The sequence below is a fragment of the Dromiciops gliroides genome, chromosome 5 (genome assembly GCF_019393635.1).
Source record: "Dromiciops gliroides isolate mDroGli1 chromosome 5, mDroGli1.pri, whole genome shotgun sequence".
Taxonomy (NCBI): Eukaryota; Metazoa; Chordata; class Mammalia; order Microbiotheria; family Microbiotheriidae; genus Dromiciops; species Dromiciops gliroides.
The window spans coordinates 143,937,582-143,955,359 of NC_057865.1; the positions used below are offsets into that span (position 1 = coordinate 143,937,582).

General features: G+C 38.2%; 1 protein-coding gene across 2 annotated transcripts in view; it reads left to right on the top strand.

The window, feature by feature from the left end:
• COG5 (component of oligomeric golgi complex 5) overlaps positions 1 to 17,778 on the top strand; it is a 349,622-nt gene that overhangs the window by 19,695 nt on the left and 312,149 nt on the right. For both annotated transcript variants that reach the window (XM_043965892.1, XM_043965890.1), the window contains exon 3: positions 11,006 to 11,063. In XM_043965892.1, coding sequence (XP_043821827.1) covers positions 11,006 to 11,063 — 58 coding nt within the window. The remainder of the gene's footprint in view (positions 1 to 11,005; positions 11,064 to 17,778) is intronic.

The following is a 17,778-nucleotide window of genomic DNA, read 5'->3' on the forward strand; positions in this document are numbered from 1 at the left end:
TTTTGAATTCCATATTTTCTCTCCCTCTCACATGAGTGTGCTCAGCTCTTACCCCAGTGCAACAGACCTTTCCCACTGACCTTCTAAGTTGTCTTGGTCTGAAAAATTGTTTCACCTTGTGCTTTTGTGGGTTCTGCTGCCCCAGAATTTATTTATTTATTTGAAGTATTTTATTTTTTTTCCAGTTACATATAAGGATAATTTTCAACATTTGTTTTCACAGGATTTGTAGTTCCGAATTTTTTTCTGCCACCTTCCTTTCCTTCCCTCCTCTCCAAGACAGAAAGCAGTCTGATATAGGTTGTATGTGTACAATCCCATTAAACATATTTCTACATTAGTCATCTTGTGAAAGAAGAGTCAGAGCACAAGGGAAAAACCTCAAAAAAGAAAGGAAAAACCCAGTTCAAAAGTAGCAACAGTATGGTTCAATCTGCATTAATAATTCACAGTTATTTTTTCTGGATGTTGAGAACATTTTCTATCATGAGTTCTTTGAAAGAGTTTTGTATTGTTGCACTGCCGAGAAGAGCCAAGTCTATCCCCATTGTTCATCACACTATATTACTGTTACTGTGTACAATGTTCTCCTGGTTCTGCTCCTCTCAGTCAGCATCAGTTCATGTAAGTCCTTCCAGGTTTCTCTGAACTCCTCCTGCTCATCATTTCTTACAGCACAGTAGTATTGCATTACATTCATATACTACAACTTGTTTAGCCATTCTCCTATTGATGGACATTCCCTCAATTTCCAATTCTTTGCTACCACAAAGAGAGCTGCTATAAATATTTTTGTACATGTGGGTCCTTTTTCATTTTCTATGGTCTCTTTGGGATACAGACCTAGCAGTGGTACCACTGGGTCAAAGGGTATGAACAGTCCCATAGCCCTTTGGGCATAGTTCTAGATTGCTTTCTAGAATGGTTGGATCAGTTCACAGCTCCACCAACAATGCATTAGTGTTCCAATTTTTCCACAGCTTCTCCAACATTTATTATTTTCCTTTTTTGTCATATTAGCCAATCTGATAGGTATGAGGTGGTACCTCAGAGTTGTTTTAATTTGCATTTCTCTGATCAATAGTGATTTAGAGCATTTTTTCATATGGCAATAGATAGCTTTGACTTCTTCATCAGAAAACTGCCTGTTCATATCCTTTGACCATTTCTCAATTGGGGAATGACTTGGATTCTTATAAATTTGATTTAATTCCTGATATATTTTAGAAATGAGGACTTTATCAGAAATGCTGGCTGTAAAAATTGTTTCCCAGTTTTCTGCCTCCTAATATTGGCTGCATTGCTTCTGTTTGTAGTCTTCCATCTTGCGTTTCATAATATTCTCTATCTCTTGTTTGGACATAAATTGTTTTCCTCTCCATAGATCTGAGAAGTAAGCTATTCCTTCCTCTCCTAATTTATCTATGGTATTACCCTTTATGTCTAAATCTTGAACCCATTTTGACCTTTTATTTGTATAAGGTGTAAGATGTTGGTCTATTCCTAGTTTCTGCTATACTATCTTCCAGTTTTCCCAGCAGTTTTTGTCAAATACTGAGTTCCTATCCCAGAAGCTAGAGTCTTTGGGTTTATCAAATAGTAGATTACTATAGTCATTTACTACTGTGTCTTCTGTGCCTAACCTATTCCATTGATTCACCACTTTATTTCTTAACCAGTACCAAATAGTTTTGATGACTGCCGTTTTATAGTATAGCTTCAAATTTGGTGTGGCTAGCCTACCTTCCTGTGCATTTTTTTTTTATTAGTTCCCTTGATATTCTTGACCTTTTGTTTTTCCAGATGAATTTTTTTATTATTTTTTCTAACTCTGTGAAATAATTTTTAGGTAGTCTGATTGGTATGGCACTGAATAGGTAAATTAATTTATGTAGAATTGTCATTTTTCTTATATTAGCTCGGCTTATCTATGAGCAATTGATATTTTTACAATTACATAGATCTGATTTTATTTGTGTGAAAAGTGTTTTGTAAATGTGTTCCTGGGTTTGTCTTGGCAGGTAGACTCCCAAGTATTTTATATTGTCTACCGTTACTTTAAATGGAATTTCTCTTTCCAGAGTTAATCTTTAGGCATTATTTAAAGTTGTTTGGAGGGGCCTTGAGGAGAGCTGAGGTGAATCCCTGCTTTTTCTCTACCATCTTGGCTCCTCCCATGACTATATTATTTCTAATTAAGCAGCAACACTGTATTTTGAAAAAATAAGGATAAATTTATAGAATAATTGCCCCAAAGAGATTTGATGTTTCATTGATCATTTCTATATAGATGATTCCCAGATAACCCATGTCCTATGTCCCTGCCCCATCCCACTTTTCTAACCTTCTTCCATATTGATGGTCTCCACTCACTGGATCATATAGTGACTTTATTCCATTTGCTTTCTTTACATGTAACTCTCACTTTATCAGTCCTCTCTCCTTTTCATTGTCTTTCTCTTAGGCATGAATGACCTTGCTCCATACCTCTGCCTCTTAATTTCCCTGACTTCCTTCAAGACTTAGCTCAAATCCTATGTTTTACATGGGGCCTTATTCAGTGCCTTCCACTGTTAGTGCCTTTCCCTCTGAGAATACTTCCAGTTTACTCTGTATAGATTTTGAATGTACCTTTCTTATTTTCATATTGTCATTAGAGTGTGAGCTCTTTGATACCAGGGATAGATTTTACCATTCTCTGCATGCATAGTGCTTAGGGTTGTGCCTCTTACATAATAAGCACTTAAATACTTTTTGATTCATTAAACAAATCATATTGGCCTAAAACCCACTTGTTTAATAAAGAAGTGGTTTTCTTATAATAGATATATATGTACATTTTGAGGAAAAATAAAAATTCTGAATAAATTAATTTTAATGTATTTGATGATGAAAAAAATCATTTCTAATTATCTAGTACTTAAGATAGTATCTTCATATAATCTTTTTAGCCAAGCTGAGGTTAAATGGTCTATTTTTTCAATCTTCAGATCATTTCCTGGCCACTTTTCTTACTATTCAGTACTAATTGGTCAGCTCTGAAAAAAGAGAATTGGCCATGTTGTGATCATCTGACTGTTGTTTATACAAGTATAACACTGAATTTAAGTAATCTGAAATAATCAAGGCCGTATGCCACATAATAATAATACTAGTACCCTAGAAACCCTAGAGCACATCTAGTTCAGTTACTATATTTTGTCTAGGTGCCTTATCTCTACCTGAATGCAGGCCGGGAAGATGTGCCCCATGCTTAGAAACACACACCAGGACCTTGACCTGTTTACCCCTGTAAACAGTTAAAATATAGCATAACACGAGGCTGTGCCTGAAAGGTTTGATCTTGACAGAGTCATGATTTCTCCTTCAGTGATGTGAATTGAGGATATTTGTGTAGAATTCTGCTTGTACTGGCAGAATGTTCAGGCCAACAGCTCTAAACCCTGAGGTGAACTCCTCAGCTTCCTCTGAATCACAGATTTTTCTTTCTTTTTTTTGACACAAAATTTTAAAATGATACAAAAATACCTCGTTAACAGTTTTTTTTAGCCTCCAAAAGCGAGCTTATATTTTTCTTTGGTTAGGGACTTGGAAAGACAAAATATATGGTCTGTTGATAGCAGCTTCCTTCTCTTGATGCTACCTCTGAAATGAATTGTTAGGATGAGTTGGTGGATAAAAGCACATTAGTCTTTCATCCTTTCTTGTTTTGCATGAAAATCTTTGAAATAGAAGTCAGGATTCTATGACTTGCTTAGGTCATTTTTTTTTTTAATTTGTTTGTTTGTTTGCAGGGCAATGAGGGTTAAGTGACTTGCCCAAGGTCACACAGCTAATACGTGTCAAGTGTCTGAGGCCAGATTCGAACTCAGGTCCTTCTGAATCCAGGGCCAGTGCTTTATCCACTACGCTACCTAGCTGCCCCAGGTCATTTGTTTTACTCTGCAGAAGTATGAGCTTTTCCTGTGACCCAGAAGTGAATTTTCACTCAAAAGTTAAGGCCTAAGTTTTTCTAAAACCCACTTGTCTATCTAATTAGCATATTTAAGTAGAATATGGCATTAATAATGAGGCTGGCTTCTGTTCTGTGGTCACAAATTCATATTATGTAGCTCTCTCTCAAAAGGTTATAAAGGGGGACTGGAAAGAAAACAGTGTGGGACTAAATATCTTCAAATGTAAAATAAATGGGTTATGGGGCAGCTAGGTGGCACAGTGGATAGAGCACCGGCCCTGGAGTCAGGAGTACCTGAGTTCAAATCCGGCCTCAGACACTTAACACTTATTAGCTGTGTGACCCTGGGCAAGTCGCTTAACCCCAATTGCCTCACTAATAAATAAATAAATAAATAAATAAACAAACAAACAAACAAATAAATAAATAAATGGGTTATACCAAATGATCTCTAAAGTTGCTTCCAAATAATAACAGTCTCATTTTTGTCTTGAACCAAAATTCATATCTACCACTGGCAAATGATTACTCAAAGCTCATCTCCTATAAGGCAGTGGTTCAGAAACATCTGCCTACAGCAAATGTTACACAGTTTCCTGCTTCTCTTTAGTTGATAGGACCAGCTTTTAGGATTGAAATCACTGGATTCTCTACTCCTTCATTTCAGGCTGGAGTAGTCATGTGCTGGCTGTATAGAAGACCTACCTCCTTGAGACAAATTTATTACATTATTGAAAGTTGCTTCAGGAGATAATCTTCTTTCTTTCCCTCTTCCAGAACTTACATAGAGATCATTTTAAATCACATAAGTTTTTTGAGTCTCAGTATTTCCATCTGGAAAATGATGGGGTTAGACAAGACAAATTTCAAGTTCTCCTCGATGTCTCAGATTTATTATTATTTTTTTGTTTGTTTGGGTTTTGTTTTTTGTTTTTTTTTTTGGTGAGGCAATTGGGGTTAAGTGACTAGCCCAAGGTCACACAGCTAGTAAGTGTTAAGTGTCTGAGGCCTGATTTGAACTCGGGTCCTCCTGACTCCAGGGCTGGTACTCTATCTACTGCACCACCTAGGTGCCCCTAGATTTATTATTGTTTTAAAAAGTTTACCCCAAAGTAATATATACTATCATTTATCTGGACAAAGTACAGTTACGTCATAATTATCTATTTTTACTAAACTTTGGGAACTAAAATAATCATTCAGTTTTCTGATAGAGATGAAAAATTAATGCAAAAAAATTCCCCAAATCTATGCTTTAAAATTTATAGTATGTACCTTCTAAAAATAAAGTTTAAATCTGTCTCTGAGTTGTGAAGAATACATATTGAAATTATATATGTAGAAAAAAGATGAAATTGAATCTTCTTGGCTACTGACTTATATAATTGTTTAAATTAAAAGTATCATATCGGTATACTTTATGAAGACTGTTACTAACAGCTAAATGTTGGAATATTTTTGTTTATATTCTTTACTGGCTTTATTAAAGTTTCATTCTTTCATATTTTTACATTCAATGGCTATGTTGTCATTTTAGAAGAAACTCTAATAGTAACAGCAAAGTGATGGAAATAACTTTTGTTTGAAAAATAAAACTTGTTGCTTTCTTTTTCTTGCTGGAGTATAGATGTGCTTCATTTAGTATAAATTCACATAGAATTATGAACTTAAGGAATCATTAGTTCACTCAAGAGGATGATGCCACCATATCTACAGAAGCTCTGCTGTTATCTTTTCTCTACTGCCTGATCCCTGCTCTTTCCATTTCCTAGGCTGCTTGGCTTCCCCTGCTATCTAGCTCATAGCTGAACTTTGTCACATCTGTATTGATTGTTGATGCAGTAGCAGTGAGCAGACATGTGATTATATACCATTGATTTGTAGTTTTTGCAATCAGCTTGATTTTATGACTTTAACAATAGTCAGCAGTGTGGCATTAAGAGCAGGTAATTCGGATGACTGCAATGGATGTCCCCATTTCCTTTCCTTTCCCTCTCATCTTAACTCCTCAGCTCACATCATTTGAACATCTACCCCAACTATCTCCTCCTTTACCTGTTTCATATGAAGAGGTGGCTCTCCTCCTTGCTAAGACAATTCTATCTACATGCTACTTTCTGACTTTTACAATCTTTTCTAACAGACTGCCCCTCTATCATTCCCATTCTCTCACATATTTTCATGGTGTCAGCTTCTTCTCTGCTGTCTACAACTATGTCTATGTCATCTCCATTCTTAAAAAATAAACACCTCCCCTTCATTGATATGAGCATAACCATCAGTTATTGTTATATTATTATCATCCTCTACTTTTTTTTTTTTGTGAGGCAATTGGGGTTAAGCGACTTGCCCAGGGTCACACAGCTAGTAAGTGTTAAGTGTCTGAGGCCGGATTTGAACTCAGGTACTCCTGACTCCAGGGCCGGTGCTCTATCCACTGTGCCACCTAGCTGCCCCCCATCCTCTACTTCTTACCTAAAAAAAAAAAAAATCTACACTAGGCACTTCTACTTCCTGTCCTCTCATTCTTGTTCTCAATCCTTGCAGTAAATAATCTAGCTCATCATGCAAGTGAATCTGCTTTCTCCAAAGTTTTCAATGATCTTTTAATTGTCAAATCAAATAGCAATTTAGATTTCTCTGTCTCGTTCTTCTTGACCTCTCTGCAACATTGGACAAGTCAGTCACTCCCTCTCTCTTCTTTGGGTGTTCAGGACACTGCTCTCTCCTGGTTCTTCTCCACTTGTCTCACTACTCCTTCTCAATCTTGTTTGCTAGATCTTCATTCAGGTCAGATCCCCCAAGTTTTCTTTTGGGACCTCTTTTACTTTCTTTCTATACAGTTTTCCTCGATAATCTCATCAACCTCCATGGGTTCAAGTATCTCTTTGCAGATGAGTTTTAGATCTACCCTTTTAGTTTTAACCTTTAACTCCTGACCTTCAGTCACATTTTGAACCCAGTGTGTCTGAAACTTAACTTGTGATCTGTCTGTTCTTCCCAAGCTTTCTCTTCTTCCTAACTTTCCTTTTATTGTCCAGGACACTGTTAATCTCCCAGTCAGCTGGGTTTGTAACCTGGGTTTAACTCCTCATTTCTTCTCCTTCCTCAAGTCCAATCACTGGCCAAGCCCTTTTGATTTTACCTTTAGAGCCTCTCTCATATATGCTCACGGATGCCTTCATCACTTCATGTCTGAACTATTGGAGTAGTGTTTTGGTTGGTTTCCCTGCCTCTTATCTCTCCCCACTCCACTCTATCCTCTGCTCAGAAACCAAAGCAGTTTTCCTAAAGTGCTGCTCAGTTCGTGCTGCTTCTCAATAAACTTCAATGGCTCCCAGAATCAAATAGAAAAATATCCTCTTTTTGATTTTTAAAGCCTTTCATAGACCGGCCCCTTCCTTTAAGTAGACATAAACGAAATACATAGTGATTTTTTTTTTTTTAAGAAAGTGATGGGGCAGCTAGGTGGTGCAGTGGATAAAGCACCAGCCCTGGATTCAGGAGGACCTGAGTTCAAATCTGGCCTCAGACACTTGACACTTACTAGCTATGTGACCCTGGGCAAGTCACTTAACCCTCATTGTCCCACCCAAAAAAAAGTGAGGGAGGCAAGCATTTGGAGCTGGGGAGAATCTGGAAAGGCTCCTGTAGAAGGGGGCACTTGAGTACAATGCCCAAGGAAATAAAAGCTCCTGGAAGGGGCAGGTGAGGTGGGAGTGCATCCCTAGCATGGTGGATGACCAGGGCAAAGTCACAGAGCTGGTAGACGGAGGGTCATGCACGAGGAGGAACAAGAAGGCTGCTCTGGGTATACTGTAGACGGTGGAAAGGAGAACAGTAAGGTTGGGAAAATAGTCCAGGATTAGATGATGAAGCACTTTAAAATCTAAACAGAGAAGCCAACATTTGGCACTTGGGAATGTGGCATTTTCACAGTAAGGGAATGAAATGGCCCATCCTCTACTTTAGGAAATCACTTGAGCATTTGTGGAAAGGGTGAATTAGAGATAGGAGGGACCAATTAGGAAGCTACTGAACTAGTTCAGGATTGAGTTGATGAAGGCCTGAACCAGGGTGGTGACAGTGTGAGCAGAGAGAAGGGGAAGGGTGTGAGAGGGCTTGTAGAAGTACAAGTGATAAGATTTGGCAACAAATTGAATGTGTGGAGTAAGGGAGGGTGAGGAGTCGAGGATAACCCTGAGGTTGTGAACCTCGTTGTCTGGAAGGATGGTGGTGCTCTTCCCAGAACCGTGGAAGTTTAGAAGCAGGTTGGAGCAGGGGAAAAGATAATGAATTGTTTGGGGCATGTTGAATTTGAGATGCCCATGGCAATCCATTCTGAAATTTCCAATAAACAGTTGGAGTTGTGCATCTGGCACTCCAGAGAGAAATGAGGGCTGGAGGATGAGAGTCATTTGCATAGAGAAAATAATTAAGCCCATAGGTATTGATGACCTCACTGTGATAGAATGCAGAAATAGTGGAGATGAAGGTCCAGGAAAAAACTTGAGGTTTTACCACAGTTAGGTGGTGTGACAAATATAAAAAAGAGCAAATTATTTCCTCCCATCTTCTCCTCTCTGTACCATTCTCAAGTCAACTAATCTCCCTGATGACCTCAACTCTCACATCTTCAACTGTTTCTTAGACATCGCTAATTAGATGTCCTGTAGACATCTTAAACTCACTATGTCCACAATTGAACTTATCTTCATTGCTCTCAAACTTCCCTATTATTCCTTTTATTATTAATTTTTTTTTTTTTATGAGAGGAGGCTAGGTGGTACAGTGGTTAGAGTGCTGGCCTTGGAGTCAGAAAGACCTAAGTTCAAACCCAGCCTCAGATACTAGGTATGTGACTTTGGGAAAGTCATTGAAATTCTGTTTGCCTTAGTTTCCTCATCTATAAAATGGCATTATGAGGATGCCCACAGGTGTTGTGAGGATAAAATGAGATAATATTTATAAAGATCATATAGTAGAGTTCTTAGCACATAGTAGGAACTAGAGACATGCTTTGTTGTTGTTGTTGTTATTAATTTATCCTTCCTTCTTTTTCTCCTCTTAAAATCTTCAGAATAGAACCAGTCCATCCCAGGACCCCCTTTTTTCTAACTTAACTCCTTCAGTACTGGGGATTCTTGTTTCTTTCTTCCCTGTTAGAATGTTAGTGCTACATCATCATTCAGCTCCTTCCAAGTGATCAAATAAATTTACCTTTCCAGATTTTTCTTGATTCTTGTGTTTAAACTCCAAAGTTCCTACTCAGGTCTGGTATTTTTTCATCAGAAGTACTTGAGAGGCAGCTAGGTGGCGCAGTGGATAAAGCACCGGCCCTGGATTCAAGAGTACCTGAGTTCAAATCCGGCCTCAGACACTTACTAGCTGTGTGACCCTGGGCAAGTCAATTAACCCCCATAGCCCAGCAAAAAAAAAAAAGTACTTGAAAGTCCTCTTTTCTATTAAAGATCTATTTTCTTTTTCAATGTAGGGTTATATTCTGCTTTGCAGGATAAGTTGTTTTGATTACAAGCCCACCATGTCTTTTGCCTTTGGAATATTATATTTAAATATCTCTCATTTTTTGTAGAAGCTGCCAAGGCTTGTGTGAGCTCAAGTGTGATCTTTTGGTACTTGAACTTCTTTCAGGATGCTTGTAGTATTTTTCTTTGACTTAGGAGCTCTTGATTTTGGTTATGACATTCTTAGGAATTTTTTTCTTTTGGTGTTTCTTTCAGGTGGTGATCAGTGGATTCTTTCTCTTTCTATTTTGCCTTCTGCTTTTAATATATCTAAGCAGTTTTCATTTTTGATTTCTTGAAATGTAGTGTCTAGGCTTTTTAAAAAAATCATGGTTTTCAAGGAGGCCAGTGATTCATGAATTATGTCTCCTTGGCCTGCTTTCTAGGTCAGTTGTTTTTAAAATCATATGTCCTATATTTTCTTTCAATCTTTTAATTTTGTTTTAATATTTCTTGCTATCTTATGGAATGATTGATTTTTTAAAAAATTTTTTGTTTGTTTTTTGAGGGGAAATCATTGATTTTTGCTTGGCCTTATTCCAGTTTTCATAGAGTAAATTACTTGGATAAGTAATTTAACTTTTTCTTCTAAATTATTAATTCTTCCAATTTTTATCTCTAGAGCATTTATTTCATTTTTTATCTTGTGTTATTTTTTCTATGTCTTCATGTAGTCCTTGCAGAGAATCTCTTTTTTTCCTTTGAAACTCTCCTTACAGTGATTACAGCTGCCTTATCCTTTTTGGGAAGTTGTAGATCCATAGTAGTTTTTTACACTTGTTTCTCTCCTCTAGGGTTTACTCGTCTCACCAGCTTTAATTCCTAAGCTGGGGTTCCCCCTCTTATTTCCCCCCACCCCCAGGACCAAGCCCTACCCCTGCTATGCTTTTTAGTGGGGTTAATCCATATGGATCTTGCCCTAGGTTCCATAAGTTCCTATATTGACTTATGCTTTAGATCTTCTTTCCCTCCCCCCTGCCAGTCTTTGAGGTTCAGAGTGCTAGATTTTTAGGGCTTTCTATATCATCTCAGGAGAGAGTGCTGGTGGCAACTTCAGAATCCATGGGCTTGAGATGATTCAGTCTCAACACTCCTGTTCCCTGGGGCTTTCTCAAGGCCAGTGTGGAAAGTGTGTGTTGATCCTTTTGCTCTAAATGCCTCTGGACATAGGGCTTTGCAAGTTATATCGGCATATATCTGGTCATCCTGGAATTATGCTGGCTTGTTTTACCTACACTGACTTTGACTTTGCTGGTTGTCACCTTTCCTATTTCCTCTGTTCTTCTAGTTGATTTTTTAAAAATGCAGTTCTGGCATAGTAGTCACTTAATACAGTTTTTCTTTTGATTTCTTAATAATTATTTAGTTTTATTGAAATTTTAGTTTTCGCTGGAGTGAGGTGTTGGCACAAGCCTGTCTATCTTTGTTCAAGTAGCCATTTTGGCTAAAAGTCCCAAGGACATTTAAGTTTTATTGTGTGTATTTCTTACTAACCACAGAGAACTCATTGATTCTTATTTTTCAGGTAGTTGCAAGGCATGAAGATTTATTGGCACAGGCAACTGGGATTGAATCTTTAGAAGGTATGTTTCATTAATTAATAAAATGTTTTAGAGTAAGAATTTGAATTTATTTATGTGTAGTTTGCTTTGCAGGTAGGCTAAGATATCAAGTAGTGTAGTAGCAGATCATTTCACAGAAACATTTCTTGTTTTCTCATCTAGTATCCTGACTAAACAAGAATCACCTAGCAAAATGAAGATTTTCCAGGAATTAAAAAATAATAAAAACAAAAACTTCTCACTTTTCTCTACCAGATTACAAATTCTTCTTTTCATTTGCTAATCTGCTGGAGAATTTAGCATCAGGAAGCATCTCACTATTTTTGCAAAATGGAAAACTGATTTATATAATGTGTTCCCATTCTCAAAAAATTTGCTTGAACCTAAACAATTTAGGTATCTTGAACATTTTGTATATGTTTAGTATATCCTTTGGGAGTCTGTACTTTAGAAATATATTGATTGATTCAGGAGTAAGTGAGCATTTATTAAGTGCCCATTCAGTATTTAATATTGATTCAGATACAAAGATAAATAAGACATGGGAAACTATCTTCCTTCCTTCCTTCCTTCTTTCCTTCCTTCTTTCCTTCCTTCCATATATGAAAGAAGCGTGATACAAAATAAAACATGCCAAGTCTCTAAGCGTTATAAACAAAGTTGAACTATGAGGCATTCATAAAGAGAAGATTACTTTGAGTGAGGGAGGGAATCATTGCTTTTCTTTAGATACTTTAAAAAGATTCCTGAACTAAATATCTGGACATTAAATTTAAAATAGTATACTTTTTCACATATGTTTTTCATTATACTCAGGAGGTGGTACTGTTAGAGGACCATTCCAAATATTAAATTAGAAATATCATTTATACCAAAAGTTTGTTTCTTAGTCGAAGAAAAAGTTTTGCAGTTAAAAAGGAAGCCATTTCTTAAATCCTTTAGAATTAAAAAAAAAATCACAGTAACTAAAGAATGTTTTACAGAAAAAGTGACCAAGGAGTTATAAACTAATGTGAATGAATTTTTATATAGAATGTGAGGCACATTTCCTCTGGTGAACCACAGAGATGTTATGGATTCTCCATAATAGCATTTCTTTCCCTATACAAATAATTAATATGCCAGTGCTTTATCCACTGTGCCACCTAGCTGCCCCCTCCCTCATTTATCTTTAATCTCTCCTTGTCCATCGACTGCTTCTATACTGCCTAAAAATATGCCTTTGTCTCTCATCTTCAAAATATTCTCATGGGACCCATCCATCTCCACTATCATTCCATATCTCGTCTCCCTTTTGTGACTAAACTCCTTGAGAAGGCTGTCTACCATAGTTACTTCCACTTCCTTTCCTCTCACTCTTCATAACTCTCTCCAGTGTGACTTTTGACCCTGTCATTCAACTGAAACTGCTCTCTCTAAAGTTAGCAAAAATCCCTAATTGTCAAAGTCATTTTCCTTTTCTCAGTCCACATTCTTCTTGACTTCTCTGAAGCTTTTAATGCCATTTATCATCCTCTTTTCCTTCATAATCTCTTCTCTTTAGGTTTGGAGGACTTGACTCTTTTCTGTTTCTCTTCCTATCTGGCAGACCAGTTCCCAGGTCTCCTTTGCTGGATTTTCATCCAGATCATGCCCTCCAGTTGTGGGTACATCATGGGGCTCTGTTGCTAGGCCCTCTTTTCTTTCCTCTCCATACTATTTCACTTGATCTCATTGGTTATTATGGATTCAATGATCATCTCTTTACTGATGATTCTCACATCTACTAATCTACCCCTAATTTCTCTGTTTGCCTCAACTTTTGTACCTCCATCTGTCTATTAGACATGCCTAATTGGATGTCCGGTAGACATCTTAAACTCACCGTGTCCAAAACTGAACTAATTATCCTTTGTCTTCTCACACTTCCCTGTTACTGCTGAGGGTTCCGCCTTCCCAGTCTCCAAGGCTGCCAGCATAAGTACGCTACTTGACTCCTTACTTTCTGTTATTCCCGCATTCAATCTGTTGCCAAAGCTGGTCCATTTTGCCTTTGCAACAGCTCTCGAAAATGCCTCCTTCTCTTCTGTGATACTGCCACCAGGCTGGTGCAGGTCCTCCTCTCCTCACACCAGGACTATCACAGTCATTTGCTGGTTGGTCTGCCCGCCACCAGTCTCTCGCCACTCTAGTCCATCCTCTACTCAGGTGCCAAAGTGATTTTCCTAAAGGGCAGGTCTGACTATATCACTCCCCTACTCAGTAAACTCTAGTGGCTCCTTCTTACCTCCATGATCAAAGACCAGATCCTCTGTTTGGCATCCAGAGCCCTTCATAATCTAGCCCCCTCCTACATTTCCAGTGTTCTTATATCTTACTACTCAGCCTCTTAGTCTTCATTCCACTGACACTGGCCTACTTGCTATTCCTCAAACAAGGCACTTCATCCCTTAGATCAGGGCATTTTCCTTGGCTGTCCTCCATGCCTGGAATGCTCTCCATCTCATTTCTGTCTTCTGATTCCCTTCAAGTCCCAGCTAAAATGCCACCTTAACCAGGAAGCTTTTCCTGATCCTTTTTAATTCTGGTCCCTCTGTTGACTGTTTCCAGTTTGTACTGTCTGGAGCTTGTTTGTACATATTTGTTTGCTTCCTCCATTAGATTGGGAGCTCCTTAAGGGCAGGGACTGTTGTTTGCCTTTCTTCATATCTCCAGTCCTTGGCATGGTACCTGGCACATAGTAGGACCTTAATAAATGTTTATCGACGGATTGACTCAATTACTGTCATGATTGAGTTTTCTGTGGTAACTAGTAGTGATGACAGCTGGTTTAGTTTCTCTACCTAATGCATGTCTCCCTTGGATAAATAGATAACATCTGTCTCTTACTAATGTGGCCTTCCTCTCTCTTTTAGTAAGATTTTAGGGCAAAGGGTGCCTTAGGACTTTCATTTTTATAAGTCCTCTCAATATATTTTGGTTTGGTTAAGATTTGGAAGGGACCTTAGATGTCATAAAATCTAACTTCCTAAAAATCTCCTGAGGCCCACAGCAGGTAAATGATTTGCCCCAGCTTACACAGCAAATGGAGGACTTGGGATCCCAACCTGTGCCCTCTACCTCCAAATCCAGTGCTTTATTTATTGCATGGCATTTTAATGAGTTTTTGTTGTTGTTGTTCCATCCAGATAAAATTAAGCTGCTTATTGTAAATTATAAATTTGATAATAACTCTTGGCCTTGTCAGTAATCCTAATTCTGACCTACATTCAAATCCCTCCTCTGACATGTACCAGCTATGTAAACCTTGGTTAATCTCTCAGTACCTCAGTCAACTCTCGAAGACTGATTTTTAGAACAGTTGCCAGTCTGCAGTGGAATAGAGGGAGTTTTGTAACCATGGAGCACTTTATAGTAGTGACATCACAGGCCTCATCCAAAAAAAACCCAAACCTCTAACATTAACTCCATAGCTAGCTGGGTCCTTAGAGGTCATCTAGCTCAACTCCCTGATTTCACAGAGGAGAAAACTGAAGCCCCATGAAGTTAAGTGACTTGCACCACTTACACATGTATCATCGAGGCAGAATCTGAAGCCATGCCTCCTGACACAAGAACCAGGGCTCTTTTTGCTGTCTGGGAAATTTATTGAGTCCTTGAAGAACTCAACTTGGTCAGGATTTTGATGAATGGGCTATATCAGTGTTGGTAATTCCCCCATTGCTGTCGCTCACAAACTCTTAATCCGTTCTCATTCTGTTTGATTTGTCCATGTCTTTCCTTAAATCTTTTCTGGAAAATCTACCCAATACAATGGAGATTTTTCTTTGCTTGTTTTACTCTTTTTTGGAGACCAGGACAGCACTCAGGATTAATTTTCTTTACTCTTACTGTATTACTGCTTCATCTTCTTTTCTGGTCACATATGTCTCTGATGTGTTTTGTGTGGTTTTTTTAAATGCTGCTTTTGTGTGGAAGTTGTCACTGGTCATATGCATTAGCCTACTTTAAACACCGCCAAATGGATTTTTTCCATTTCCCCTTGGGTTACCTTTAATTATTATTATTATTATTTTTTTTTTGGCAGGGCAATAGGGGTTAAGTGACTTGCCCAGAGTCACACAGCTAGTAAGTGTCAAGTGTCTGAGGCCGGATTTGAACTCAGGTCCTCCTGAATCCAGGGCCGGTGCTTTATCCACTGTGACACCTAGCTGCCCCTACTTCTAATTTTTTATTGTGGTTTCTCATGAGTCTAAGCAATAAAATATAATTGGTGAACTGTTTGTTTTAAAAAGATGGGTGTGTCTCAGTGGATAGAGCACTGGCCCTGGATTCAGGAGTACCTGAGTTCAAATCCGGCCTCAGACACTTAACACTTACTAGCTGTGTGACCCTGGGCAAGTCACTTAATCCCAATTGCCTTACTAAAAAAAAAAAAAAAATAATGAAAAAAAAAAAAGATGGGTGTGTGTGTGTGGCGGGGGGCAGAGAGCAGCTTGGTTTCATCGATTTCTGAATGTAATAAAGTCTAATCTCTTTCTCTTGTTAAGTTCTGGACTCAGTTAATAGCACCTGCCTAAGAAGTATATTCTGGAAGATTAATTCGCTGAGTTGTCCATCTGATTGCATATCATAATCTGAGCTCTGTGCATGTTTTATTTACTTGGTTGTCTTGATGTGAATGACTGCACCAAATCTTTATTGACTGACAGTGGATCTCAGATGGAATGTTTAGGATTCAGCATAGTTTCACAGAGTCACACTCATCAGAGTATAAAATTGCTATTTCTTGTCTCTGTAGCGCAGTTCCTAACACATAGTAAGTGCTTAATAAATGCTTTTTGCTTGATTGACTGATTAAAAAATTCAGTTGATTTATTAAGCATGGAGTAATTGTAAGGCAACCCACTGGTAGATAAAGGAAACAGTAAAATGAAAAGGAAAACCTGTTCATGTTTTCTAGGAATTTACTTTCCACTAGAAGCTACTATATGTGAACAAGTAATGAGGGACAGTGTGATTTGAGGAAGGAGAGGACACTAGGAATTAGAGGCATCAGAAAAGCACGGATTGAAGGAAGCTGAGGACATCTCTCACCCCTGGGACCTCAGAGGCCTAGTCCAACCTGTACCTGAACAGGAGTCCCTACTAAATTATACTTCAATAGAGCTTGTTCTTGAAGAGTTCTAGTGAGAGGGAACTCACTATATCCCAAGGCCACTCCTATTTTTCCATCATTCCACTACATCATTCCATAGTTTACCCGTTTGCTGCTCCCCTTCCCTTGCTCTTAGTATTGTTCTCTGGGGCCACAGTACCACCCTTCATACACTTGAGGATAGCAGTTGTGTCTCCTGTACCTACCGAGTCATTTCTTCTCTAGGCTACATATCCCGTGGCCCTTCAAAGGATGCTTATGGCAGGAAATTAACTCTCTTGTTTATCAGTGTCTCTCCTAAAATGTATCATCTAGAATGACTCTGAATATTGCAGAATTTTTCTGACAAGGCCAGAATCCAACAGAACTATTAACTCCCTCATTCTGGACACTCTTTCTCTCTTAGTTGAGGCAAAGATCATGTTAACTTTGACTTACATGGAGCATGTCATCCACTAAAGTTCTCAGATCTTTTCCAAGCAAATTGCCGTCTAGCTAAGCTTTCTCCATTTTATCCTTGTGAATTTACTTTTTTGGTAGGGCTTTACTTTCATCCCTACTCAGTTTCACTGCATTCTGTGGTTCTAGCTTGTCAGGATCTTTTTTAATCCTGACTATCATCCACCATGTTAGTTGCCCCCAGTTTGTGTCGTCTGCCTATTTCTACTAAATTCATACGTAACCAATATGGTGCTGTAATATTTAAAACCAGAATTACAGCAAAAGACAAAAAAACCCCATTTCTATGTATGAAAGGCAGCTACTGCATTTTCTTGAAGATATCTTCTTTACAGGACTCTTTATACACTAAATCCCAGGGGGACATGAGTATACAATGTATTTTAAGCATGGAGAACAGCTTTTATACACACTTAGAGGTGGGAGACAGAATTCCAGTAATAATATTAAGTTGGTCAATTGCCCAGAAAGTATAAAGAGGACCCTTGTGAAATAAGCCAGGAAAGGTAGGCTCCTCGGTTCAGAACTGTAAATGCTGGTCTGAGTAGTCTGTTACAATCCTGAAGGTTTAAGGGAGCCATTGAAGATTCTTAAGTAGAGGAATTATATGGTCAGACTTTAGGAAGATTATTTTGGCAGCTATGTGGAGGATGGTTGGGTTCAGGGAGAGACTGAAAGCTGAGACCAGTTATGAGTCAATTGCAGAAGTCTAGCTATTGAGGTGTTGAGGGTAATGAACTTGGATTGTAGATATGTGAGTGAAGAGAAGGAGACATATGTGAAACATTGTGAATGTACAATTCACAAGATCTGGAGATTGATTGGATAAGATAGGTGAATTAATGACTTTTGGATTGCAAACCTGAGTGACTGGAAGGATGGTTGAGTTCTCAAGAAAACAAGGTAAGTTTGGAAAAGGTGTAAATTTGAGGGGAAGATAATGAATTTTCTTTTGGATTCGTTGAGTTTGAGAGTCATATAGTATATTCTAGTGGATTAATTGGTGAGACCTGACTAGAACTCAGCAGAGAGGACAACCAAGCAGAATCCGGTGCCCACTTCCTTTAATAACCTCACTGTGCAGTATTCCCTTTCCCACACCCTAAATCTCCTCTTTATTCTTCACACACAAAATGCCAT